General features: G+C 42.2%; 1 protein-coding gene across 1 annotated transcript in view; it reads left to right on the top strand.

Annotated features, from left to right (window-relative positions):
* The window catches only part of CACHD1 (cache domain containing 1), an 88108-nt gene extending 63107 nt beyond the window's left edge, over nucleotides 1-25001 (top strand). Inside the window, exons 8-27 of the mRNA XM_052666839.1 lie at nucleotides 1030-1179; nucleotides 2182-2415; nucleotides 4030-4179; nucleotides 4750-4873; nucleotides 5489-5606; nucleotides 6250-6418; nucleotides 8287-8429; nucleotides 9051-9241; nucleotides 10383-10493; nucleotides 12782-12904; nucleotides 14528-14627; nucleotides 14753-14869; nucleotides 15918-16078; nucleotides 16748-16834; nucleotides 17020-17136; nucleotides 18101-18252; nucleotides 18632-18793; nucleotides 19626-19703; nucleotides 20658-20759; nucleotides 23322-25001. Coding sequence (XP_052522799.1) covers nucleotides 1030-1179; nucleotides 2182-2415; nucleotides 4030-4179; nucleotides 4750-4873; nucleotides 5489-5606; nucleotides 6250-6418; nucleotides 8287-8429; nucleotides 9051-9241; nucleotides 10383-10493; nucleotides 12782-12904; nucleotides 14528-14627; nucleotides 14753-14869; nucleotides 15918-16078; nucleotides 16748-16834; nucleotides 17020-17136; nucleotides 18101-18252; nucleotides 18632-18793; nucleotides 19626-19703; nucleotides 20658-20759; nucleotides 23322-23560 — 2828 coding nt within the window. The 3' untranslated portion in view covers nucleotides 23561-25001. The remainder of the gene's footprint in view (nucleotides 1-1029; nucleotides 1180-2181; nucleotides 2416-4029; nucleotides 4180-4749; nucleotides 4874-5488; nucleotides 5607-6249; nucleotides 6419-8286; nucleotides 8430-9050; nucleotides 9242-10382; nucleotides 10494-12781; nucleotides 12905-14527; nucleotides 14628-14752; nucleotides 14870-15917; nucleotides 16079-16747; nucleotides 16835-17019; nucleotides 17137-18100; nucleotides 18253-18631; nucleotides 18794-19625; nucleotides 19704-20657; nucleotides 20760-23321) is intronic.
* The last annotated feature ends 470 nt before the right edge of the window (nucleotides 25002-25471 follow it).

Raw genomic sequence — 25471 nt, 5'->3', positions numbered from 1 at the left:
TCAGGGAAGCTGTAGAGATACAGCCTTGCTCCTGAATTTGCATTGGAAAGCTTAGGAGGAAACTACTGGGATGTGAGAGAGGAATTGTGCTGCTGATCACGTCAGGATTTCCTGCTTTGTGCCAGTTCCTATTGCAGTCCTGCTCAGGAGACCTTCATCCCAAACTGTAAGAAAATACTCTGCCTCTGAGAGCCAACATTACTTGAAAACTAGGTAGCGTGTCTTGAATCTGGGCAGTGTGTCTGGATCTATATAGTATTACAGTGTACCTCCTCATACTTGTTTGTGTTTAATTCTAATTGAAATTCATTTCAAGTCACGAGGACGAAGCACACAAATCAGAGCATTCAGGGCATTCGTACCTATTTAGGAAAGAAGAAGTTCAACAGGAGATTGGTCAGTGAAGTTGGCATGTAACCATCTGACATCATGTGCTTTGGATTATGTGGTGTTGCATGGTCACTACGAATGCCTTAGTTATACACATAAAACTTCTAATACAGAGATATAACATGATGAAATCGGATTGTGTGTAAGCAGAGGTTTGAATTTGCATCTTCAAAGGCTTCGAGGCCATTCGTGTAGAACAAACTCAGCTTGAAAAGCGTGTTTGGCATCATGCAAAGCGAGCGGTGCAGAAGGGCTGTGCATGGTGGTGTGTTTCTCAAGCACTGCTCTCCAGCCTGCAACACAGGGAGACCTAAGGTGCCTTTCATCTCTGCCTGCTCTTCTCCAGTGAACCACAACGTGTCGGTGGGTCTGCTCTGCCAAACCCATCAGCGTGGCTGCTGGCTGCCTGGCAGGCACTGGATTAAGTGGGTGGTTGTTAAATGATGGGAATGGAAGTTTAACAACAAAAGAAGTAATTCTTAAGGCTCTGCTGTGTTCATCCACTGTGGATAGCTCTGAATCTTACAAATGAAGCTATTGCTATGTGTGTTTGTAAGCAGAGGGAAGGAATCTTACCGCAGTCCTTTCCCGAGTTAAAAATCTAATGCAATTTCTGTTGTATTTGTAATTCTTTTTTAGATACCGATATGGTCATAATTTCTCTCTCTGCTGGGATCACATCGAAAGATTCCTCAGAAGATGATAAAAAGGCTACTCTACGTGTCATCAATGAGGAGAACAGTTTCCTCAATAACTCAGTCATGATTCTCACTTACGCTCTTATGAACGGTGAGAAATGCAAATCCAAATTTGCATCCATTCCAATGGATGCAAATTCCCTTTTGTAGCACAACCAGTTTATTAAGCTCATCCAAGTGTAATTCCACGCCCTGTTGGGAGCAGTTTGTTAATTGATTTTGGCCCATGTAATCCAGAGGCTGTATCCAGATGTTGCCTCTTTCATGTATAAAACTCTGTGCTACTATGTGCTTATGTATCAAAGTGCAGCTGCTCAGCATATGAAATATTGTTGCCTAAAACTTCTAGCTTCAACCAGACTGAGTAAAATTCAATGACTGTTGCAACTGTGAGCCTTCCTGGGACTGCTAGTGTTTCTTGCTCTTGCAAAAAGGAGCATACCCATGATTTGCATTTCAGTCATTAGCCACTGAGCACAAATGTAACATCAGTCAAGCTGAAGTGCTTTGATAACTTAGGACCTAACTGAAGAAATCAGATATGAAGATCACTCATTCAGTTTGGCTTCCTGTGTTTTTCCAACAAAGCTTTAAGTAAGAAGGCTATACATTGTATTACTGAAAATTGCACAGGCTCCAGCCAAGGAAACTAATGCTAGAGCTAATATGTCATTTTAGTGTAAGTTTAAATACTCATTTGAGTTCTGATATGTACAGAAGTCTTTGATTTGCCTGCAGGAGTTGAGCCTGTGACTTATGTAAAGTGGGAGGCTTTAGTGTTTAAGCTAAAGAACAAAGCCTGTTATCTCTATGGGCATATGATATGCTCCTGGTCCTTTCTGTGGACTAGCCATCAGTGGAGAACAAAGAGCTGTCCTGTGGATTTATAGGTCACATAAGTCTTCGTTAAAAAAGTCTTTGTTTAAAGTGCTGGTGTGAGTGGCATGATGAATTTGTGCATGGAGTGTATGAAAGGCAACCTTATTACCTTTTGTACTTGCTAATTACTTGTATTTATGGTACTACAGAATCAGATACAGAAGCCTTGATGCTAAGTAAGCTTTTTATCCTCTCCCTTCTGTTTCTGTTCCAGAGGGAGTGACGGGTTTGAAAGAACTGGCCTTCCTCCGAGACCTGGCAGAGCAGAACTCAGTGAAGTACGGCGTTCCAGATCGAACAACCCTGCCTGTGATCAAGGGCAGCATGATGGTCCTAAACCAGCTGAGTAACCTGGAAACTACAGTTGGCCGCTTCTACACAAACCTCCCCAACCGAATGATCGACGAGGCAGTCTTCAGTCTGCCTTTCTCAGATGAAATGGGAGATGGTAAATACTTACGTTGAATTTGGGTATCAAAATCAAAGAGGGATCATTGTATGTTGTCAAAAATTTGCTGTCAGCTTCAGCAGAGTTGGGCTGCGCCCAGCACTGGGTGGAACAGGAAGCCTGAGCAGGCTATCAGTGCCCCCAGCCAGGCTGGCAGCGTGGCGTAAATGGAATTTAGTGGATGCTTTTTAGTGTCTTAGGGTCAGTTTTTCCCTAGACTGTGATTGCATCCGGAAGAATACCTTCGTACAGCAGATGGCTGTAGTGTGATTCTCCCTCCAGTGTCTAATTCATGTTGACGAGGTGGAAGGCACATGAATCTGCCCTTTTACCTTGAAACTTGATGCCACTTTAACAAACTCTGTATGTTCAGCTCTACCTAATCTCACTACTGTATCCAGATGACAGAGAGACTCGAGGTTCTTGATATCAGTGGGTGTCAATGATAGATACCAGTGATATCTATCTAGATAAGTGATAGATATCTCTTGAAGGGTCAGTGCTGTAGGGTTTAGCCCTTCTTGGTCTTGGGTAGCTCACCTGACATTTCTCTAGGGCTGTTCTGAAAAGGGTTGTTAAAAACATCACGATGGTGTTAGGGATTACTGGTGATTTCATATTGTTCTGACCACGTAAAAAAAACTCTGTAATTTGTTCATTCCAGACTTTGCATGTTCTTAGTGTTGGCTGCAGTTCTGTGATTCTGTAGTAGTCAGGGTTGTGCTGAATGGTTTTCAAAGGCACTTAAGTTTAGATTGAGTGTTTAGGCCCTAACCAAATTTAAGGCTATTCCAGAATAAATCTCCTCTGAATCAGCACGCTTGCAACTTGCTGTTGTCTCCTAACATCAGCTCTCTCTCACAAAGCCATATCCAAGCATGATGGAAAATTTGAGCAAGGAAAGGATTAGAAATGGTGCAACGGAGAGGGTTTGTCTTGCGTTAGCTTTAAGTATGCTTCAGTGTTTATTCATGATGTATTTATAAATTGCTGAGTTTCCAAACAGTAATGGCATAGAAAGTAAGAGAAGTAAGGTATTACCTAGAGTTCCTACCTCAGGCACATGAGGTGCTTCTGAAATCGTTGTGTAATAATAAGAATAATTCCCAGTGTGGTGGCTATGCTGGGATTTAGTTAAGCAGAAGAGGTGTAACATTGTGAATGCACAATTAGATGAGCAATAATTCATCTCTGTTGTTGCTTTACAGGTATGAATCCTCCCTCTTACTTCTTCCTCCCTCTTTTTTTTTTTTTTTTTTTTTTGGTAACTGTCTTAAACGACAGCATTGAAGGAACAAAATTAATATAGTGTTAATGGATTTCATAGTATAAGGTATCCATTTGTAAACTGACAAAAAGCCTAAAACATTAAATGTTCACCATGTTTTTTTAAACTAATGGAAGGTACCTCAGGGCACTATCAGAAACATAGAAAGTAAGTGGGGAGGGTGGCTAAAAACAGCCAGACTGACAAATAACCTGCTTGGCTTCCATTTGGAAGCACCATTTTTGTTCATATTCCAGTAAAGAATACTGTATAAAATTTGTCTGACACTTTGTTATTTTGTAATTATTTGTTATATGATGTTTTTATGTTATTTGTCTCCTTCTAAGGCCTGATAATGACTGTAAGTAAACCGTGCTACTTTGGGAACCTGCTGCTAGGGATTGTTGGAGTAGATGTTAATCTTGCATACATCTTGGAAGATGTCACCTATTATCAGGACTCATTGGGTTCCTACACATTTCTCATTGATAATAAAGGTAATTTTTTTGGTTTAAATAATTTCTTCTATTCCCACTGAGGTCATCAGCCATCAAAAGTATGTGCTAAATTCTCATGCATCTGAATTGTCTGTAAGTAGTGAATGATAGCGTTTGTGAAAGGATTAATGGTGTGGTGTTCAGTTAGTTTTGCCTGAGAGCCAGCTAGAATCTATGGGTGGATTCGTAACGTGAGATTTCTGTCTGGGAGTTTTGATGTGGAAGTGCTTACTGCTGCTTGAATTGTACCCATGGAAAACCTTACGTTTTCTGTGGCGTAGAGCAAAAGGCAGAGCTGGTGTACGTGTATGTTCAGCTGTTTTCCTTTGATCCCACATCATTTTTATTGCCTGGCTCTTTGAGCTGTCTTTCATTGGCAACTTAGGAAGTTCTTACTTTGCAACCTTTTTGGTAATATTGCTATTTTGTTTACTTCTGTTAACGTGTAAAAATTAATCAGTGCTAGTACTTAATTACTGTGTTAGTTTGCTTCTTATTTCCTGGAAGTTTTCCTCTTGTGCTTAGCTGTGTCAGTGAGTTCAGTGCATGTCGTTGTGTTTTATTTTTCAGGGTACACTCTTATGCACCCATCCCTTACCAGGCCCTACCTGCTGTCTGAACCACCCCTCCACACGGATATCATACATTATGAGAACATCCCAAAATTTGAGCTGGTGCGGCAGAACATCCTCAGGTATGGAATCCAGGATGCAAGTCTGAATGTTAGCAGTCCTTAGGGCACCAGACGTGGTTTTGGAGGAGCATTCAGAGAACATAAAAAATGCAGAACTGTCCTGTTTTGATTTTTTGTCTGCAGCTAAGGAAAGCAAGCTTTCCACAGCCAACGTGGCTGATATTCTTTCTAATCTCTCTTCCACATCAGGAAGATTTTCCAGTGTTTGGTTTCAGTTCTTCATCCTTCATCTAAATATGAATTTTTGTTTCAGCTTTAGAGTTAAAACAGCTCCTCACTTTGAGCCTCCATCTTCCCTTCCTCACAATCAGATTGCGTTCTGTGGAGTCTGTCTTAATTTAAATTTAAATTGACAATAAATGAAGACTGATGGGTCAGGCAACGGCGAGTGGTGATCATGTGCTGTATGAAGCCACAGAACAGACATTGAAATGTTTTTTCTCTTTTGCTGCAAAAGATTTTTCTCAAAACGTGGTGATAGACAAACATCTTTTTGTTTGCTTAAGACAGATATCAGCTGACCTCTTCAGAGCTTCCAATATTTTCTATGATCATATTGCTTAGGAGCTTTCTCAGTGTGTAATGAAATGATGGATGCTGTTTTTCCCACTGTAGCATTCCCCTGGGCAGCCAGATCATTACAGTCCCTGTGAACTCCTCACTGTCCTGGCATGTAAACAAACTGAGAGAAGTTGGGAAGGAGGCCTACAATGTCAGCTATGCCTGGAAAATGGTAAGTGCTTAACATGACACTGTTGCATGGTGGCACTGAGTAAGTTAATATTTAGAAGAGTATATGAATATATTGAATATAGTGAAGTACAAAATATTGCTCTGGTCTTTGATTCTTCAGCTTAATTTTTGACTGTATTTCAACTCCAATCTTGACCCTTGACAGAGCGTAAAATTAAATGTAATCCAGGTGAATTTTACTGATGCCCGAAATAATTGGCTACTTCTTGTTGCCACAAACTTTAGGAGGGTAGCTGTGGATCATTTCACAGCGTTAAGTTAAACACAGCCTTAAAGATTAAGCTGGGCAGTTTTAGCAGATCAAATCTGTCACTGGATAACAGAAGTTCACAGAGGAGGCTAATGTTATAATGCTGCACTGAATACCAAACACCCTTACTGAGCAGTTGGGCAAGTTTTGCCATTCTGTTGTACTTCAGAGTACTTAAATACACACAAACCAATGAAGCATGTGACCCATGCAGTACATGATTAAGAATGATAAAACCTCTGGAGTTAAATTGTCAGTATTCCTCCTAATGGGAGTACCAGTGTATGTTTGTCACCTGTGAAGCTGAACCCTGGCCTCTCTTAATGACTCTCCAGTAAGTGTGTTAGAAATGATTGTTGCTCATGTTTTCCAGGTTCAAGACACGTCCTTTATTCTGTGTGTTGTGGTGATACAGCCAGAAATACCTGTGAAGCAACTTAAGAATCTCAACACTGTCCCCAGCAGCAAGCTCCTGTATCACCGCCTGGATCTGCTGGGCCAGCCAAACGCCTGTCTGCACTTCAAGCAGCTGGCAACCTTAGGTAGAGCTCTCATGCATGCTTCTGTAGAGTGTGGCAGCAGAAAGTCAGACTGTGCTCATCAAATGCTGCCAGTATCGTCCTCTTGAGGAACATTTTTCTCCAGGGCTGGTTCTCTAATCAGCCATACCCACTGGTCCGTTCTCTCCGTTGACCAGAACTAACTTACTCATTGCTGAGCACTTGAGTGGATGAGTGCAATGGAGCTGGGGAGGAGGTCACAGCACTATCAGTCTTGCTTCATGGAGTTTCCAGAAAGTGGAGTGGGGAGGGGGAAAGATAGCTCACTGAGTTCTGTTCTCTTGGCTGCAAAACAGCTTATTGACATCATTCTGTGATTAGTTCTGTGAATATATCCTAAGAACATGGATTTATTTTTTTTAGATATATATAAGTTGCAAGCATTTACACGTTAGTAAAAAGCCTAAGAGCAGAGCTTAAATCTGTGCTGTTTCATAAGAAGTTCTGAATTAACTGCTTTTGTTTGTAGCAAAGCTTGAGGGGTCTCGTGGTGCATTAGATCCACAGTTGTGGTATTTTCTTGTCTGTGTTGCAGTGCCACAAATAGCTAAGCGTGAGTAGACTGGAGAAGTAATGGAGGCATTTCCAAAGGAAACCTACAGAAATTGCTTTGTCAATTGTTCAAAATACAGAGTTTTTTCTTTCTTTCTTTAATGTGGAGCCTATCTTGATTGCCTTATATCCAGAAAGATAAGATATAAATAGAAAATACCCCAAAAACACAGTATTAAGCTGACAAGTGGAAAAACTTCATACAAAGCAAAATGCAGTCATATCAGAATATTTGGTCTGGGAAGCAGATGAAGGCCAACATCAGAAGTTCATAAGTGATGGCTGCAGTACACATGGTTCCTGGATGTGTGGTGATGTGTTTTAGAGGAATGTGAATAAAAGCAGATCACTTACTCCAGTGATTTATTTTTTTTTCCTGTGGAGACCATTATGTACTGAGAAATTGGGTTCCGTGGGTCAGATGTTCTGAAAAGTTGTTCTTCTCAACCTTCATCATTGTTTTTCTTTTAAAAAGAAAAAGCTCTCAGGTATTACATTTTCTGCACAATGAACATTTACTTTCTGATCTGTTCTGAAAAACAGCCCAGCCAACTGCACATGTCTTGGTGAGCTTCCTTTTCTGCTCTTGTAATTCTGTTTGTTCTTTTGCTGGAACTGAAAGTTGCTCTTTTGTGTTTTCTTCTGCCATAGCCAATCTAAACAGGGATAATTAATCTCTACCTCTTTATCACAAAGTCTTGTTCCCTTCATGGAAACCAACGTCTGTAGGTTTTCAAAAAATAACAATTAGAACTTATTTGGACTTTGAGAACAAGGGCACTGGAATCTATCAAATAACCCATAGAGAACAGAGCGAGTGGATAACTTTGTCCCTTCTGTGTTTGAAATGAGAAAGGTAGTTCACCAACAGTAAGCAAGTAAGCATGCTCTGTTGGGTTGAGCTGGCTTTGGGCTTTGGAGTTTGTGGTGTTGTTTGCCACAAGAGCTGGAGTCCCATAGTTTTGTATGCCTTGCCACGTGGTGCTGCATCAACCACCCATCCTTTGTTTTGTGCAGCATTTGGGGGCCTAGGAATGCAGATGCTTGCTATAGGACCATGTTTTCGTAGGACCAGCTGGGTGGGTGAGGACAGGATGGTGATGCTGGCTTCCTCCAGCTCTTGCTCTGCCTGCTTCTGGCTTTGCTTTTGAGAGGAATGAAGAGCATAACTTGCATAGTTCTTCCATGTATCCTCAGATACAGCACCACATCAGATACCCTTTCATGATATGAAGGCGTTTACAACGTAGCATGTCCAATTCACTGTCCTTGACTTTCTAATATCTTGCTCTTTTCAGAAAGCCCTACAGTAATGCTCTCTGCGGGCAGCTTCTCTTCTCCTTATGAACATCTCAGCCAGCCTGAGACGAAGCGGATGGTGGAGCACTACACGGCGTACCTCAGCGACAACACGCGCCTGATTGCTAATCCTGGCCTTAAGGTACATCCTTGCTGTTGGCCACACTTCTGTCCCTGCTTTCTTCCCAGCTTGGGCCTTTGGCTTGACCTCCTGGATGGTCAGCTCGTACTACATTCATCCCAGAGGGCAGTACCTGAATGCATTTATTTCCCGATGCTCTTAGGGCTATAGGGTGGTAGTGGTGTTTTGGAGTGGTGTCCTCGTGCCTGGAGAGATGGCAGTGGGCCTCAAGGAGCAGAGAGAAGATGGAGCATCTTTCCCCAGGAGGCCGAGAAAAAAAGTTGATGAGCAGCTATTGAAATAAACATGAGAATAAATAAAGCTGCAGAAAATTCCAAGTGGAAATTATTTTGGTGTTTTTAGGCATGTAAAAGTGAAAACTCTGTTCTTTTTTCTGCAAGCGGAGCGCTATTTTTATTTACCTGAATTAAAAAAGCCACAGAGGTAATGACAACGGTATTTCATTCTAATAAGCTTTTCCTTTGCTTGGAATGTGCCGGATCTGTCTGGTGTGAGAAGACTTTTAACAAGTAATTGAGTTTAGATGATCTCTGATGGAGCTTTAGGAAACCCCGCGAGCAGCTTATTATCTTTTCATGCAAGTCTTAGAGGAACCCTGCTAGGTCTGCCTTTGTTTTGCAGTTCTCTGTCAGAAATGAAGTAATGGCTACCAGTCACGTCACAGATGAATGGATGACACAAATGGAAATGAGTAGTTATGAACAGTTGAACAGTTATATTGTGCGCCGTTACATAGCAACCCCCAATGGGGTGCTCCGAATTTACCCCGGTTCCCTCATGGACAAAGCATTTGATCCCACCAGGAGACAATGGTGAGTTTTAGGGTTCCGTTATCAAAGCTTTGGATAATCTGGTCGGGCAATGAGGAAAAGATTTGGTATCGATTTCATAGCCTGGGTTGTTAGGGTCAGCTGTAAACTGCTTAAGTAGAAATGTTGTCATCGTGGGTGAAAGGCTGCGTGCGTACATGCAACTAGTTAGAGCCTCTCTTGCTTCTAATTCCAACCCCTTTATTTTAAATGATAGCTTCTGTTTCATATCTCTGCTATAGCAGATGGGAATATAAATATTCAGAAAATGAGCAGCCCCTGCAGGGATTCACTAATTCAGCTCTCAGAAGCGTTTTCAGCTCCTTGTGCCTTCTTTGGGCTGTGAATATTTCAGTCCTCTTGTTTGTTTGTTTGTTTGCAGTGGGTTCCCTCGCTGATGTAAAATAGGAATTGGCTGGCTTGTCTGCAAGCTATTAATTATGCACTAGCAGCTGATTTGGGGAAAATATTTGTATACATTACAAATGAGAGCCTGAGACTGGCGAGCTGTGTGTTGTAACACATGCTTTGTTGGAAGCAGGCAGCCAGGTGCTGCCCTGCTGTGACTCTGAGCGAGCCCCTGGATGGCTGCGATGCCTCCAGCTGCACACAGGGGCTCGTGCTGGAGCTCCTCAACCCACTTTTCCCCTGAAGAATCATTTCCCCTCATTTTGATTCTTTTCCTCAGGTTTTCTTCCTCTTCATCGTTGCTTATGTTTTTACTGACAGAGAAAGTGATGGGATATTGCTCTGTTTTTGCAGTGAGACAAGGGATTGTAAAGGCCTCTCATTATTTTCATTATTGATGCAACATCAGACAAAAGCCATCTTTTTATTTAGAAGTCAGTCAGGCTGCTTGTGCAGTGCAGCACAGCCCTGTAAGCTGGTGTTCTGGGCAGAGGAAAACGGAGTGACAGCTTTTTCATACACTAAAGCATTTTCAGCAGTTAAAATGTTTCATAAATCGTGCTTAGGAACTTGTTTAGTGTTAAGAAACATGAATTTGGTAGCACATCGTTGTCGGTGCGCAGAATTTAATGCTTGACTGCATTTCTGCAAAATCAAGGATATGGTCTTACATTTTAAAGTAACAGTTTCTCTCTAATTTCTCTCTAGTTACCAATGTTTCTTTTGCTTCCCTTAGGTACTTACATGCAGTGGCCAATCCAGGGCTAATTACCTTTACTGGTCCTTATTTAGATGTAGGAGGGGCGGGTTACGTCGTTACCATCAGTCACACCATTCACTCTTCCAGGTAAATTGTGTATCCAGGTTTGTGTAAGTAAGAATATTCTCAGTTATCTTCTGAAGAGATCTATTTTGGATAGGAGAGAAATAGACTGAGTGACAGCTGTGTGGTCGAGAACTGAAAACCAACCTGGTTTTAAAGTGCATTTGACAAAATGCAGTATAACCTTGTGTAGATTCACTGGAAATAGGATATCCCTGGGATAGGAATAGGTTTATATTCAGAAGGAGGCTTTAGTGTATGAATGATAAGAGCATAAAGAAAGAGTGAGTGAGGGAGGATGTGCTGCTGGATGACTGTGTGATGAAACCTCACATATATAAGGTGGGAATTGAGGAGAGGGAGAGGGACTGCTTCATTGGGAGGTCTGGGAGAGCTGGGGTCAAGACAGTCTCTGAATTTGAGGAAGCTTGTTGAAGTTATGCACAAATAAGAGTTGCATGCACCATGGTGGTGCTTGAAGGGAATAGGGTGAAGGCAGGTCTATCAAACTGCCAGCGGAGGCCAGCCCAGCAAAACTGCTTTCTTAAAGGTCAGTTTGTGCATTTCTGTGGGAGTTCAGGAGTATGGACAATGTAAGAAAAAGTCTGTAAGCATTAAACTGCACTTACATGACTGCAGAAAACATGAGAATGAAAACAGCAGCCTTTGCCTTTGGGGTTAAAGCACCACATGTAGCTAAAGGGACGTCACAGCCATATAGGAAGAAGCATATTCATTGATGTTTTCCATGATTTAAAAAAAGGAAGTGGAAAATGCTAACATACCTTCTTTAAGAGTCAGTCAGGAGAATCTCTGTGTTTCCATTGTTCTCATGCAGTTAATATTACTGCAGACCTTGTCAGTGCTGAGGTTGACCCTTTCCTTGAGGACCAGGCTTTGTTCTACCTCTCTCCTGCCAGGCCCCCAGCAATAGGAGGGGTTCATTTTGAGATGTAAGGTGCTTAAAGGAGTTTGGTGGGTAGAATATATACTAAATCTTACTGTAATAAATGCTCCCAGGATTCAGAAATACTCAAATTTCTATATGGAGGCTCTTCACTGAGCACATGGCTTCTTCACATGCTCTATCTAAAAGCTGACTGATAAGGAGGTGAATTCTAACACTGCACTGGTAAATCCAGATCTCAGAGCCAGCAGAGTTTGGGACAGTTTTTCTGTTCTTGGACACATCTTGGCTCCATTTGAGGTTTTCCAGCACACATCATCTGCCTCTTCTTTGACAGGAGCAGCAGTGCCTAATGCCTGTGTGATGCTTTTCACAGAGAGATTTCTTCAAGGGAAATAAGCACTTCTGTAAGAAGAGAAGTGCACTTAAAATTGTGATTTTTATCTAGGGAGAGGTATTCCAGCTGGCTTTAGGAACGTAGAGGTTGCATGGGTTATTAGAACATGATTAACGAAGAGTTAAATGAAGTTTGGCAGATGTAAGTGTGATTCCTGGGTAAATATGACCTCTAAAGCTTATAGTCACATGCAGTTATAATCCCTAAAGAAAAAAAAAAAAGTGTGGGGGGAAGAAGAGGATCAGTAGAGTTAATAGATTTAATTGTTAGAAACAGCTGTGTGGGTTTCAGTAACATTAGTTTGTCTGGAACTCCCATTTCATGAACATCTTCCTTCTTCTTTAGAATCTGGGAATAGAAGACTCATGCAAGAAGTTACTTAATGCAGTTTGCATCAGTAAACCACTGTGCAATCACAGTACTGAGGGTGAGGAATGTTAAAAAGATGAGACTGAGCAAAATTAGCAATTCTTTACCATTATAGAGCTATAAGAAAATATACTTCCATGCATCAGCCTGAGAATGGCTTGTAGGCTTTGATGTATCAGTTGCTAAGGCAACTGAGTGCATTCCTGAATTGGTAGAAATAGGCACACGAGCACATTTTCAGTGTGAGCAAGACATTACAATGCACAGCAGCCCTTCCTGCTGCTGTCCATAAGCATCCACAGAGACTTCATGTTCTGCACTTCCCCTAAATGTTTGTTCTGTAGTTGGCCTTTATTGGAGGGAAAATAGCAAATCAAAACATGATAGGTGATCTGCAGTCCTAGTTTGTGTTGTGAAGTCATAGATGGAAGATGCATGGTGATTGGATCTAAACTGATTTGTTGGTGTGCACTGACTGTTTAATTTAGAAAGCAAAGAGTAGATTGATAAGAGATTGTTCTCTTTATTTACAGTCACTGTGCCTGCTCATTCAGATGTGGTCAGAGTGAATAGAGCTTCAGTGTGTAGGTATGGATTTGAGTTGGTGTTTCACATGCCTTTTTTCCCCTTGTTCTGCAGTGCCCAGATGTCTTCAGGGCATTCAGTGGCTGTGATGGGCATTGACTTCACCCTGCGGTACTTCTACAAGGTTCTCATGGACCTGCTGCCAGTTTGTAACCAAGATGGAGGAAACAAAATCAGGTAAGCCTTTTCTTTCTGTTCATAATTATCTTCACAGTTCTGTTCTGTTTCTCTTGGACCTGATAACCCCCTGGTACTTTCCATCCTGTCTTACTGTGGAATTCTATTATATTCATAGAATGATAGAACCATAGAATGGCCTGGGTTGCAAAGGAGCACAACGCTCATCAGTTCCAACCCCCTGCTGTGTGCAGGTCGCCAACCAGCAGCCCAGGCTGCCCAGAGCCACATCCAGCCTGGCCTCGAATGCCTGCAGGGATGGGGCATCCACAGCCTCCTTGGGCAACAATGTCTGTTCTCTGACTTGCTCTAGAACTCGTGCTTGTTCTTCTCCTAAAGATTATGTGGACTTTTTGTTGCTTAAGATCAAGATCATGAGTTAAGAAAACAGTCATTGATCGTGCAAAAAGGAAGATTTCCATTGACTGTATTTAGGCTTCACTGAATCCCTGGGTCAAAACAAAGCAAAAAAACAAAACAGTTTTATTAAATGAACACACTTCTATTCTCTTGTATTTGTTTTCATTTGGGGCTGTCCTAGATATGTCCTTTTGGGGACAGTGACCTACCTAGTTACTGCGAGCAGTCAATATTCACATGTAGTAATGATAAGTCCAGCTCTATTCATTTTAACAATTATTACTAAAATATACTTTTGCTGTATTTTTGAAAACCACCTAGCACAGCATTGGTTGCAAGAGGTCCAGTTTCATCTGGAGCAGCTAATTTTAGTTTGACCTGTGTGAATGGCATTGTTCCTTTTTCCTTGGCCTTTGAAAAATCGCATGGTTGGGGAAAGACTCTAGTTTGGATCTGGTGTAATATGATAACATGGTTTGGGCATTGTTGTTTCTTTGTTTTTAAGCTCTAAATTTGAGAAGGGAAGTGGTTTTCTGTCATCCTCCTGGTTCTTTTCTGGTTTGGGTGTTTTTTTGTATTGTGTTTCAAATGCATATCAGGATTTCTGGTTTGGCATTCTTTTTTTTTCTTTCTTTCCCTTCTCCAGTTAAAAGCTGTTAATAATAAAAGAATCAGATAGCTTCCTCTGTTCTGCATTCTCTAAGTTGGAATTTTCAAGCATATTATTATATGCATCATATATAATATTATAATGTAGAAGCTGGAGCTAATGCTTAGAGCCTTTCCATAAGTACTTACAGGTATCAAGAGATATCAGTTCCAACTACTTGGCAGGAATTCATTCATTTTTAAAATGGATCTCTGCAGAACTTTTCTCTCTGTTATTCTAGTCACATGCCTATTAGTTCTCCTGTTTTCTTCAACATCTTGAAAATGTTACATGGGAAGACATAAGATCCACAACATGAGTTTCTAATGCAAACCCCCATAAGTTTGGTGGAATAAAGAATTTAAAAATAAAGGAAGAAAGCTCTAAAATGTTTTCCTGATTCCGTTGTAGACCTTGGGTAGTGTTGAGTGGCCACAGTAACCACCTCCCCTTGGGAAACTGATGGGAACTGCTGGAAAGAAACAGCTGGGGGGGTTGTGAATGATGCCCAAGTGTTTTCTCTGGGGTGGGATGTCATTTAATGAGTGTAAAACCTCTCTTTAATTAGTAAGGAAGTCTAAAGGAAGGCTGTTTGCTCTTCTTGCCACGAGCAGGTGCTTTATCATGGAGGACAGAGGGTACCTGGTGGCACATCCAACACTCATCGATCCCAAAGGACACGCGCCGGTAGAGCAACAGCATATTACACACAAGGTCTGGCTGCTTTCTCCTTAGTCTGTTCTTAACTCTTCCAGCTTCTGAAGTGGGAAGGACTGCAGAGAAGTTGCTGATTGTGCCTGATCTGAAAGGCATAAAATCCTGTGTTTTTTTCCACTCAGGAGCCCTTGGTAGCAAATGACATTCTTAACCACCCAAATTTTGTCAAGAAAAACCTCTGCAACAGCTTCAGTGACAGAACAGTTCAGCGGTTTTATAAATTTAATACCAGCCTAGTGGTAAGTGTGTTGTTTTGTTTTGTTTTGTTTTGTTTTGCTTTTAATTATTATTTTGCTTTTCAATGTACTTTGGTTGGGTTGGGTTTCTTTTGGTGGTAACAGGAACTCCTGCCAGGATCAGCAGACATGGGTCTAAGCCAGCCTGCTGTGTGGGTTGGCCTCTGTTCACCCTCATCCAAACATGAAATCAGTGATCTGGGCTGCACAAATAGTTCTCGCTTGAGAAGTCAGTTGACACACAAGGGATTACGGATGGGCAGCTGTGGTTGATGTCTGCAAAGCCTAGTCCAGCATCACGAAAAGGAGAGAGCTTTCTTAGGCAAGAAAACAGATGTTTTTACTGATGAAATGTTCATGAGCATTTTCAGAATATCACTTGTCAGACTGCAGGCTGGAGGTGTGGATTCTCCTTGTGCTCAGCCATGCTTAGAAGTCCAAGCCAGGGTCTGTCGCCTCTGGTTGTATGATGAATGCTGACTGCAGTGCCACAGATCCACCCTTGCAAGATAACTGCAGAATTACTGAAAAGATGTTAAGCTCTGTGAGAGAAGTTGTTCTTTAAATAGTACTTTTCAACGTTTAATGAGAAGAGAAGGTGGGAAATGAGTGTCAAAAATATTTGAAAACTATGTCAGAATACAATGGTTTGTGTCAGGTAGACTTAAAGGTTTCCCCCACATTTGAAATGCAAAGTAGAAAGCGTATTACTCTAAAGGAAACTGTATGGGACAGAGCAAACCCTTAAGCTGTGCTGTGCAAAGCAGAATCAGAAGGGAGTTGGCCACCAAATAGATCACAGCTGTACAATGATGGTTACAAACTAAGTGCGTTTTTTCCATCCTCAGCAAAATCCTTCCACCTTGTAGTAGTCTGGAAGATGAGCAAAACACAACAGGTTGCTAAGCAGTTGTATAAGCCTCTTATTTCTAAAGGCGAGTCTCTGTACGTTCGTGCTCCCTCTGCTCTGCATGTTTCAGAAGGAGAAAAGACTGAAGCTCCCTAAGGCTTTGTTTTCTTGCTGTGCCATTAACAGCTTGTTTTTCCTTAGGGAGATCTGACAAACCTTGTGCATGGCAGCCACTGCTCCAAGTACAGGCTGACAAGAATACCGGGCACCAATGCCTTCGTGGGCATCGTCAATGAGACCTGTGATTCACTTGCTTTCTGCGCCTGCAGCATGGTGGACAGGCTGTGTCTGAACTGCCACAGGTCAGCTGGAGATAGGGCTCAAGTGGGCATTTATGATGTGGTTCTTATAACCTGTTTAATTGATAAGTTAAATGAAAACATGGAGTGCAAAACTGAAGTGAAAACAAAATTTACCCGTGCTGTTTGGAAGGGACATGGTGATTTAGCATTCCTTTAGTCTTTTAATCTGTACTGTCACTGTATTAAGGGTAGTTTATTCTTGATGTGTTCATATGTCATGTGTGGATAAGGTTTAAGACCACAACTGATTTAGTTTGTCAGGGGGAGTTAGCTGTGGATCAGGCCCTTTGTTCTGGCATATTAATACCCACAATTTTATACGAGTTGACGTGTAGTTTTTCATCATGGGGGTCCCAGCGACTGCAGGAGATTTTGGCTACACCATATGTTTGTTCCACTGGAAAGAAGGATCCTTACATCTGGCTCTCAGACTTGCCTGGGGCTGCCTGCTTTTTTAATGTCAGTGGGTGGGTAACTGATCGGGGAGGTTCGGTTAGAGCATTGTCCTCAACTCCAGCACAGAATAGGAACAGTCCCTGCATTCCCAGGGGTAAGAGAAAGGATACCGAGCAGCTTTCTCCACGGTGAGCAGCCCTGGTGCAGCTGCACTGTGGGGTTAAGATTACAGTGATGTCTAATGCTTTGTTTTTGTGCTTTTTGTCTCTCCAGAATGGAGCAGAATGAATGTGAATGCCCATGTGAGTGCCCTCTGGAGGTAAACGAATGCACAGGCAACCTCACAAATGCTGAGAGCAGGTGAGAGCAAACGCCGTGTAGTGAAAGTTAACACAGAATAAAGTGCTTGCTCATGCTGACCAGGATAAATATACAGCATTGTTTGGGATAATTAAGCATATGATTTGTAATGGGTAAAGGTGATACATTTTTCATTACTTGACTGCAGCTTCTAATACAAGGCTTTTCCTTTTGCCCCAATCTAGGAATCCTAGTTGTGAAGTTCACCAGGAGCCAATGACTTTCACAGCAATCGATCCGAGTCTGCAGGATGCACTCCCTCAGTGCATTAACACTCAGTGCAATCAGAGAACAGAGAGCGGGTAAAGGGCCCTTCTCCCTCCCTGAGGATCTGCACTGTTTCTGAAATAATTCATGCTGTTCCTTAAAGTGAAAACAGCTCCTCCTTACACAGTTTGAACAAGAAAAGAAAGGACAAAAAAGGAAATGCAGTGCCAGGATGAGATGTTTTAGCACACACCAACGATAACATCATGCTGCAGTGCAGAAACATAAGACCTCAATATCACCGAGCCACGCAGCACCGTTAATAGCAAACAAATGGTTTCCAGTCACACTTTGTGACTCTGTGAAGAACTGAGGGTTGTGCAAGTACAAGATTTGCTGTTGAAGGGACACATTCTTCCTTTTAGCAAAGCAGACGGCACTGCCATGTTTGTCTGCCTTTTGGGGGAAGATGTGGATCAAAGTGCTTAGAGAAATGAGACAGTATTTGAACTGGGGTTACCTCGGAGCACACTGGAGATGTGAGCTGCCTGTCAGCTTCCTGCTTCTCTCTTCCACTCCAGGCATTATGTAGAGATGCTTGAGGGCCTATTTATTTTTTGTTAGTTATGAGTGGTCTCTAGGGAGCTGAGATTGCTAGAACACATTGTGCTCTGACCAGTCTTCCAAATCCCGTCTTACATCTTGCAGAGGATTGCAGAAAAGGGGTGGAACTGCAGTCAGGCTTTACTATGCTGAGAAATGTCATATTAGAGGAGCTAAAAGGGAAGTTCTGTCTTTACTCAGTGTGAGAGAGGAAGAAAAAGAAGGCAAACAGGCTTGGAAATGTGAGCTCAAGATGCAGGTCCCCTGTCGAACTTTACCTTGTGCTACCTGAACGTTTTACTGATAAGTTTTTGTGCCAAATGTTACACAATGCACAGGTTTATAGATGATTTTGGCCTCTCTTTGTCTCTTGATTCTAAAATAGTCTGAGCTATGTCAAGGGAAAAGTTCTGGAATTGACAGTAAATGTGGTGGTCTTCTGGTTTTAATTTTCAGGGATTGCTTTGGTGTTTTGGACTGTGAGTGGTGTATGGTAGACAGCGATGGGAAGACTCATCTGGATAAGTCCTACTGTGCCCCTCAGAAGGAATGCTTCGGTGGCATCGTGGGAGCCAAGAGCCCATATGTGGATGACCTGGGAGCAATAGGTAACTGCTGTTCTGAACAGATGCTCTGTTAACTCTTTGTAGTTAGTAATGAATGCTTACAGTGTCAGAGCATGCTTCAAATTCGTCTTCTGTGTTAGTGGTAAACGAGCATGAAATAGTACGTAAAGGAATTTAAAAAGAATAAATAAAAACAAGGCATCAGGGCAGTCCTGGGCATGGTATTTTTGAAAGTCTCGGCAAGTTGCTGAATATGCTTTGCACATTTGCAATCTTCAGATGTGCTCTCTCCAGATTTCTTCTCCTGTTTAAAGAGTATTCTCCCGTGTGTGCTGTTGCACACCTAGAAACCATTAAACCTTTCTGCAGAGCATTGATGTTGGTTTTTTTTTCCCTCTGTTTTGTCCCTTTTTTGATTTAGGAGATGAAGTAATTACTCTGAACATGATAAAAAGCGCACCGGTCGGCCCGGTGGCTGGAGGCATCATGGGCTGCATTATGGTGCTCGTCCTGGCAGTGTATGCGTATCGTCACCAGATCCATCGGAGGAGTCACCAGCACATGTCACCTTTGGCAGCACAGGGTGAGCTGATTAATCACAGAATGGCCTGAGTTGAAAAGGACCACAGTGGTCATCTGGTTCCAACCCCCTGTTATGTGCAGGGTCGCCAACCAGCAGCCCAGGCTGCCCAGAGCCACATCCAGCCTGGCCTTGAATGCCTGCAGGGATGGGGCATCCACAGCCTCCTTGGGCAGCCTGTGCCAGTGCCTCACCACCCTCTGGGTGAAAATAGCCTCCTAATATCCAACCTAAACAGACGAACCACCTCCTTCCTTGGTTTTGTTTCTCTCTCTTCTGTTCTTCACCCTTTTAATTTTTCCATGCCAGCCTCTGTAAAAGTAAGGTCCTATCCTCATAAGGGTGCCTGTGTATTGCTGCCCTCTTCTGGGTGCAGTCTGACCTGCTGCCTACAGAGGAAACTGTCCAAGGAACTCAATAGCATTTCCTGTCAGGAAGCTGAAGTTATGATTTTTCCAGAGCTCAAACGATAAGCCCAAGTTTCACAGCTCTGTGTGCCTTGTCATAACACACCAGTTATATATGTTCATTCCTGCACAGGAGTGATAATTTGGGGAATACATTTTTTATACGCCTCCTGCTTGTGTTGTTTGAAACGTGCCTGTTTCTCCCGTGTATCCCTGCTTCCGTTCAATGTGCAGTTTGTGGGATCGCAGATACGAAAAAATACCCCTATGCCCCATCTGTCTTGGAAAGAAAGCATGCCAAGCTCAGGCTGCAAGGCTGCACATTAATGCAAGGTGCTTCCACGACATTACCAGGGTCATAGCCATTAGAAAGTGATGGAAAATCTTCCTGTTAACAGTTGCATTTTTCTGTTTGTAATGGTGTGTAGAAATGTCAGTGCGTATGTCGAACCTGGAAAACGACAGGGACGAGAGGGATGATGACAGCCATGAAGACAGAGGAATCAGTAAGTCCCAAATCACTTCACTGTAAAAAAGGTTAGATTAAGAGTAAACAAGTGGTTTGTTTTCTTGATTAGCTGGAATTAAAAACGTATGTATGAGGCAGTGCTGTGCTGATGAGCAGTAGAAAATGACTTCACAATGTTTTAAGTCGTAACTTCAAATGCACTTTCAGTCTCATTTACATTTCTTATTTTTAGAATTATGTTTCTTATTTTAAAATGACTTTAATCCTTGTGGAGGAAGTTTGTCTCTTATGTTCCCTATCATGACCATTTCCAGCAGCAGCTGAGCCACAGCTTAGAAATTGCAACTGTGACAATACAGGGTATGCAAAGCTGCTACCTTTGTTCAGCCTTGGAAAGGAGAGGACAAGTCTTCAACAAATATGTCAGTAAATCTATCTTGCTTTGATTTAGGACACTCATTTTAATTAACCAGTCAGTAAAAATGACACTTTGCATGTAGTGGTACTGTATTGCAAAATGACACAGGTGCACCAAAACCCTGGGAAAGCTCCTGATTCAGACCAGGTCCCTGGCTCTGATCCCTCACTGAGAGAGCTAAAAACAACTCCCAAGACTCTAAACTGTGTCAGTGCTTACAGGTGGAGAAATAAGCACATCTGAGTTTGATGGCTTGCATCTACTGCTTCTCCAAGTCCTTGTTAGCTCCAGTTTGAGTGGGCTTGCGGTGCTGCCGTGGTTTCTTTAGCATGGATAGGATAATTCTCTAAATTGCTTATTTCAAGTGAATGAGTTTGAATGAATCTTGACCTACTCTATGTTTAGATACAATCTCTTTACTCCCACTGCTCTGTCACTTGACAGTCTTAAAATAGTAGTGTTTGAGCAGTCATTTTGCAGAAAGCCTGTTTCACTGTGTCTGATGTGTCCCACAAATAAAATTCAGTAAAAGCACTTCCTTTTAAACCAGTTCTGTCTCTTTTTCTGCCCCAGTCAGCAACACCCGATTCATAGCAGCAGTAATAGAGCGGCATGCCCACAGCCCAGAACGCAGACGCCGATACTGGGGTCGATCAGGAACGGAGAGTGACCACGGTAAGACTCTGAATCACCATCCTGGACACAGCTTAATGATTGTGGTTACTCACAGGTCTGGCGTGTTGCAGATAAGGCTGCAAAAAACAAACAAACCACCTTTGCACTTTATTGCTTCATAGCTAAGCAGTTTTGACACCCTCCAGCAGGTGATTATTGTCCAGCGAAGGAGCGGTAGAGTAAAAGCAGCTGAATGCCATCCTACCCCTGTCTGATTGTTGGGATCTGCCAGCTTAACTGGATGACCAGAATTCAGACTGACAAATATGTTACTATATTTACCATACTGGTTTTCCACTACCAACCTGAACAATTTTGATCTTCAGTTGAGATAATGGACCTCTTCTACTCAGTGAGAGAAAGCAATCAAGTCAGCATCTCTACTGCTCTTTTTCTTTGATGGAATACGTGTATCATTCTTGAAATTCCACGATGCCTGCATTTGCTAGGGGTAATGTAAGTGTGGATTAGAGATCCGGTGCCTCCTTAGCCTTTCTGCTGCACTTTCAGCCAATACTATCACCACAGAGAGCATTTTATGTGACTGTTAAGCAAATAATAATCAACATTAACCGTGTACATGGGTAGCAGTGAAGGGTGTCCAACCTTGTGCCTTTGTTTCCTCTCCCTCCCCCACACACCATACATACCGTTTAGATTAGGAGAATTTTGATACACCTCTCATGCCTTGAGACTACTTATGTCTTATAAGCAGTTAGAAAGATGTCATGCTGTTGTCTGATGAGGAGGACTTAATGGAAGTTAACAGAAGGTTAAGCAAGGCAGTCTACCACAGCATGTTATAGAGACCATCTACTTTGTAGAAGATCTGTTCAAATATTAAGATAGTTCACTGATGGAACTCCTGGGGACAGGAAATCTCAAGGCCAAAACCTTGCAATGTGAGCGAGCAGATGTCCAAGGGACAATCTTGCTGTAGGAGGCATTATCCTGGATTTGGGGTCAGATTACCTGTGCTGAGAAAGATTTGCTTGACTAATAATCCCTTTGCACCAATCCTTGCCATCTTCCCAGTTAACAGGACTAGCAGGGTTCCCGTATACCTGAAATGTGCACTTCTATTTTTTACTCTCTGTAATTTCATCTTCTTCAGAGGGCTGCCCATTCTTCTTCCCCAGTTCCCCTCTGCTAACTAGAAACCATCACTCAGACCATAGAAAGAGAGAACCAGCATTGAGTACTTGGCCTGATATTTCCAACACTCTTTGTCTAGATGTCTCAAGCTGAAAAACGGAGATGCTCAGAAGCACTAGGGGTTTTTTCAGTTCTTAGCCAAAACTTTCTCAGAAGGATTATTATTCTAATTAAGGACGTATCTTTATTTCTTTAAACTTTTGCTGCATTTCCATGTTTAGAAATACTCAGGTGTTTTTGTTTAGGACATTGCAAACTGAGTCTGAGTGGCAACAGCTGGTTTCCGTGTTAAATCAAATCTCACAGTAACTACAAACACCTGCTTCAAAAGAAAAGGACAGAAAATACCAAAGGGACATGTTAGAGGATGACTTTCTCCCTGAGAAGGCACAATCTTGTCTTGCAACAGTTAGCTGTTAGCTGACTTTCAGGTGACATAATTTCCTTAGGATAACCCTGTGAATGCAATGTTTCATTGCACACAAAGATGGCTGGTCTGGTTTTCTTCAACCTCTCAGCCTTCGGTAGCAGTTATTTTAGCCAAGGGAGAGCCTCCTGTTAATTTATGCTGTGTGCATGCCTAACTGGAAGAGTTGGTACTATTGGGCTTAATGGAACAATGCAAAATGCTTCCATGTGGATTCAGTAAATTTCTTTAACTGTATGGAAAGCTGACCAGCATTGCAAACATATGCTGGATTTTTGCAACAGGTGAAAAGTGTTCCTTTCCTTCTAAAAGTATAATGCTGTGATTATGTATGATACATCACGATAATGTGAAAAAGCTTTGTTACCTCCAGGCATTAGCCAGTGGTCCTTGCTAGGATGAATGTAGCTGGATGGGGACAGAGGTCGTGGGGCCCACTTAGTTTTTGTCTGTGAAATTCAAGTAATACAGAATTATAGAATGGTTTGGGTTGGAAGGGGCCTTTAAGATCCTGCTGTAGGCAGGGACACCTCCCTCTATAGACCAGGTTGCTCACAGCCCCATCCAGCCTGGCCTTGAATGCTTCCAGGGAGGGAGAACAACCTCACTGAGCAACCTGTTCCTGTCCCTCACCACCCTCATGTGTTAAAGGTGCCACCTCCCAACATAACTCCCAGCAAAGTAACCCTTCTGCTGTGTTTTGTTTCTGAATTTAGTGCAAGCAATTCCTCCATAACCAGCTGTTGAATGGTTTTGCTACTGTGCGTCCTCCAGATCGTAGGTTCCCAAAGTTTATAAAGGAAGAGGGGCAGTGCAGACAGTGGTCCCTTATTCCTTTTCTCTCAGCTGCAGCAGCTCCTTGTTTGTTCTCTGCCAGGCGCCAGCTGTGTCTGATAGCAGCAAGGTGTGGCACTGAGCGCTGTGGATATTGACCTCTAGGTCTGGTTTTTCATCCTTAGCTCCTCTGTTTTGTTTTCTAGGCTACAGCACTATGAGTCCTCAGGAGGACAGCGAAAATCCGCCGTGCAATAACGACCCGCTGTCAGCTGGTGTTGATGTTGGAAACCACGACGAAGACTTAGACCTGGACACACCACCTCAGACAGCGGCCCTGCTGAGCCACAAGTTTCACCACTACCGGTTGCACCACCCCACTCTACACCACAGCCACCATTTACAGGCTGCAGTCACCGTACACACTGTGGATGCAGAATGCTAATGAACAACACGAGCAGCAAACCTTGCAAACAGTGATCCGTGCAGCAATGGGCGCCTTTGTTTCTGTGCTTTTTACCAGGAACGGTTTAACGAACTTCCTGAGTAAACTCTTAGGCATAAGAGCTTTACGTTCTCGTAAATGTAAGGTTGGCTCAGAAATGGCAGGGAAATGTGCTTGATGAATGGACCTGCCATAACATTTAATAAAACGGAGCAGGAGGCACGTTAGACCTCCAAAACCAGGGATGCAAGTTTATACAGCAGCCGAAGCTTTGGAAGCCCTGTTATGCTGAGCCAAGAGAAGGGAGAGCTTAAAAGAGCCAGAGACGATTTGGTTTCCTTAACTGGAAGAGCAGAAAACTGTGCAGCTGAAGACTAAAAAGGTGCCAGACGGAGCGGGGGGAGTCAGTCGGGTTCTCTGCAGCTTTGTGCTCTTAGAAAGTTCATTGCTCCAACAGTTGCTGTATGGAACCTGGGACAGTGCATCTCAAGATTTTTAAGTAAAGGATTATTTTTCTACTATTTATTGAACTTGAAACTATGGGGGGAGGGAGGGGAGAAAATGTTAGGAGTTTTCAACAGCTACCACATATATTCTGTGATGGTGAAGTAGTTCTTCTGAGGAAGACGTCTGTTTCTTATTAGCTGATATTCATCCACTGCCCTGCTCTGCAAAAGGGAAAATGAAGAAGTCGTCTCCGACGTGTTTACATTACGAATGCTTTCTTTTCCACGATTGTTTTCTGTTAATTTTACAACCTGATTTCCATGGCAGTATTTTCTTCCTATTTGCAGAGGAGAAATCCTGTATTTCCTTACTAAAATTCTGCAAATTCTGCCCATTAAAATCTCCATCTTTAAACTCTTTGATCATCCCGAAAGGTTTCCCGTATGGCAGTAATAAAGCATTTGTTTGGCATTGGTTACCAGAGCATTCCAAATGAAATCTGTGCCATTGTAATGTTTCTTTAGGACACCATCAAGATCAGAAGTAGGGACAAAGCAGTGTTCTGTAAAACTTGGGTTACTGTGGAAGAGATCAGTTTGAAATCATAATTATAAGCTGCTGCTGTTTGTCTGGAATTTAACATTGCTTGGTAATTCAAACAGAGATTAATCAATCTGACTGCAACACTGCAGCATAATCATAAATTAGTTTTAAATCACAGTGTTGTATTTTAGATTCACGTTTTGTGATTACAGTGATATAAAATCATTCTTGCACTGTGCATATGATAAACATCCATTTATATGTAGTTTCTTTTAAATCACTTGTTTTAATTAATATGGTACTTAATACTGTATTATGTAAAAAAAAAAAATTGGTTCTTAAACAGTACGGTAAAATAACTATATGTGTGATATCAGGATACCCCTTTATACTATGTATAAAACTGAAATCTCTAGTGAAATAAACTGTATATAAAGTATAGTTCTGTGGATACCTGGCTAGATGGAAATCATTCGGTCTCAATTTCCTTTAATATTCCAGCTGAATGAGGGGCGAAGCATTTGATCAGGTTGCTCTTGTTTTTAGGAGCCACCTTGAATGATGTAAACTGTACCTATAAAGGTGTTGATGTGTTTTAGAGCTGTTTGCTTTTCTGAGCCTGTCTGTCACTGCTTGGGGAAGGAATGCCTTCAGAGTGGTTGGTGACGCTGCAGACTCACCAGGGTTAATCATTTTGGTTATCACTTGTGCTACTGAAAGCTCAGTCATGTCATGTTTTGTGTTGGCGTTGGTGCTGTGTTTGTGTAAGAAGGGCTGTGAGGTTGCATTTGCTGAGCAGACAGCAGTGGAAATCTATTGAGCAGTGTGTTATGTTTTCAGAGGGCTGAATTGGATGTCCTGTAAGAGTCTGTGGTTCCATCTGTAGACACAGTTTGCTACAATCTCTAATGTTGTATCCAA

This window comes from Tympanuchus pallidicinctus, unplaced genomic scaffold, assembly GCF_026119805.1.
Source record: "Tympanuchus pallidicinctus isolate F22 unplaced genomic scaffold, pur_lepc_1.0 scaffold7, whole genome shotgun sequence".
In the NCBI taxonomy this organism is placed as follows: Eukaryota; Metazoa; Chordata; class Aves; order Galliformes; family Phasianidae; genus Tympanuchus; species Tympanuchus pallidicinctus.
The sequence above is the reverse complement of the archived record's forward strand: the minus strand, read 5'-3'. Positions and strand labels throughout refer to the sequence as shown.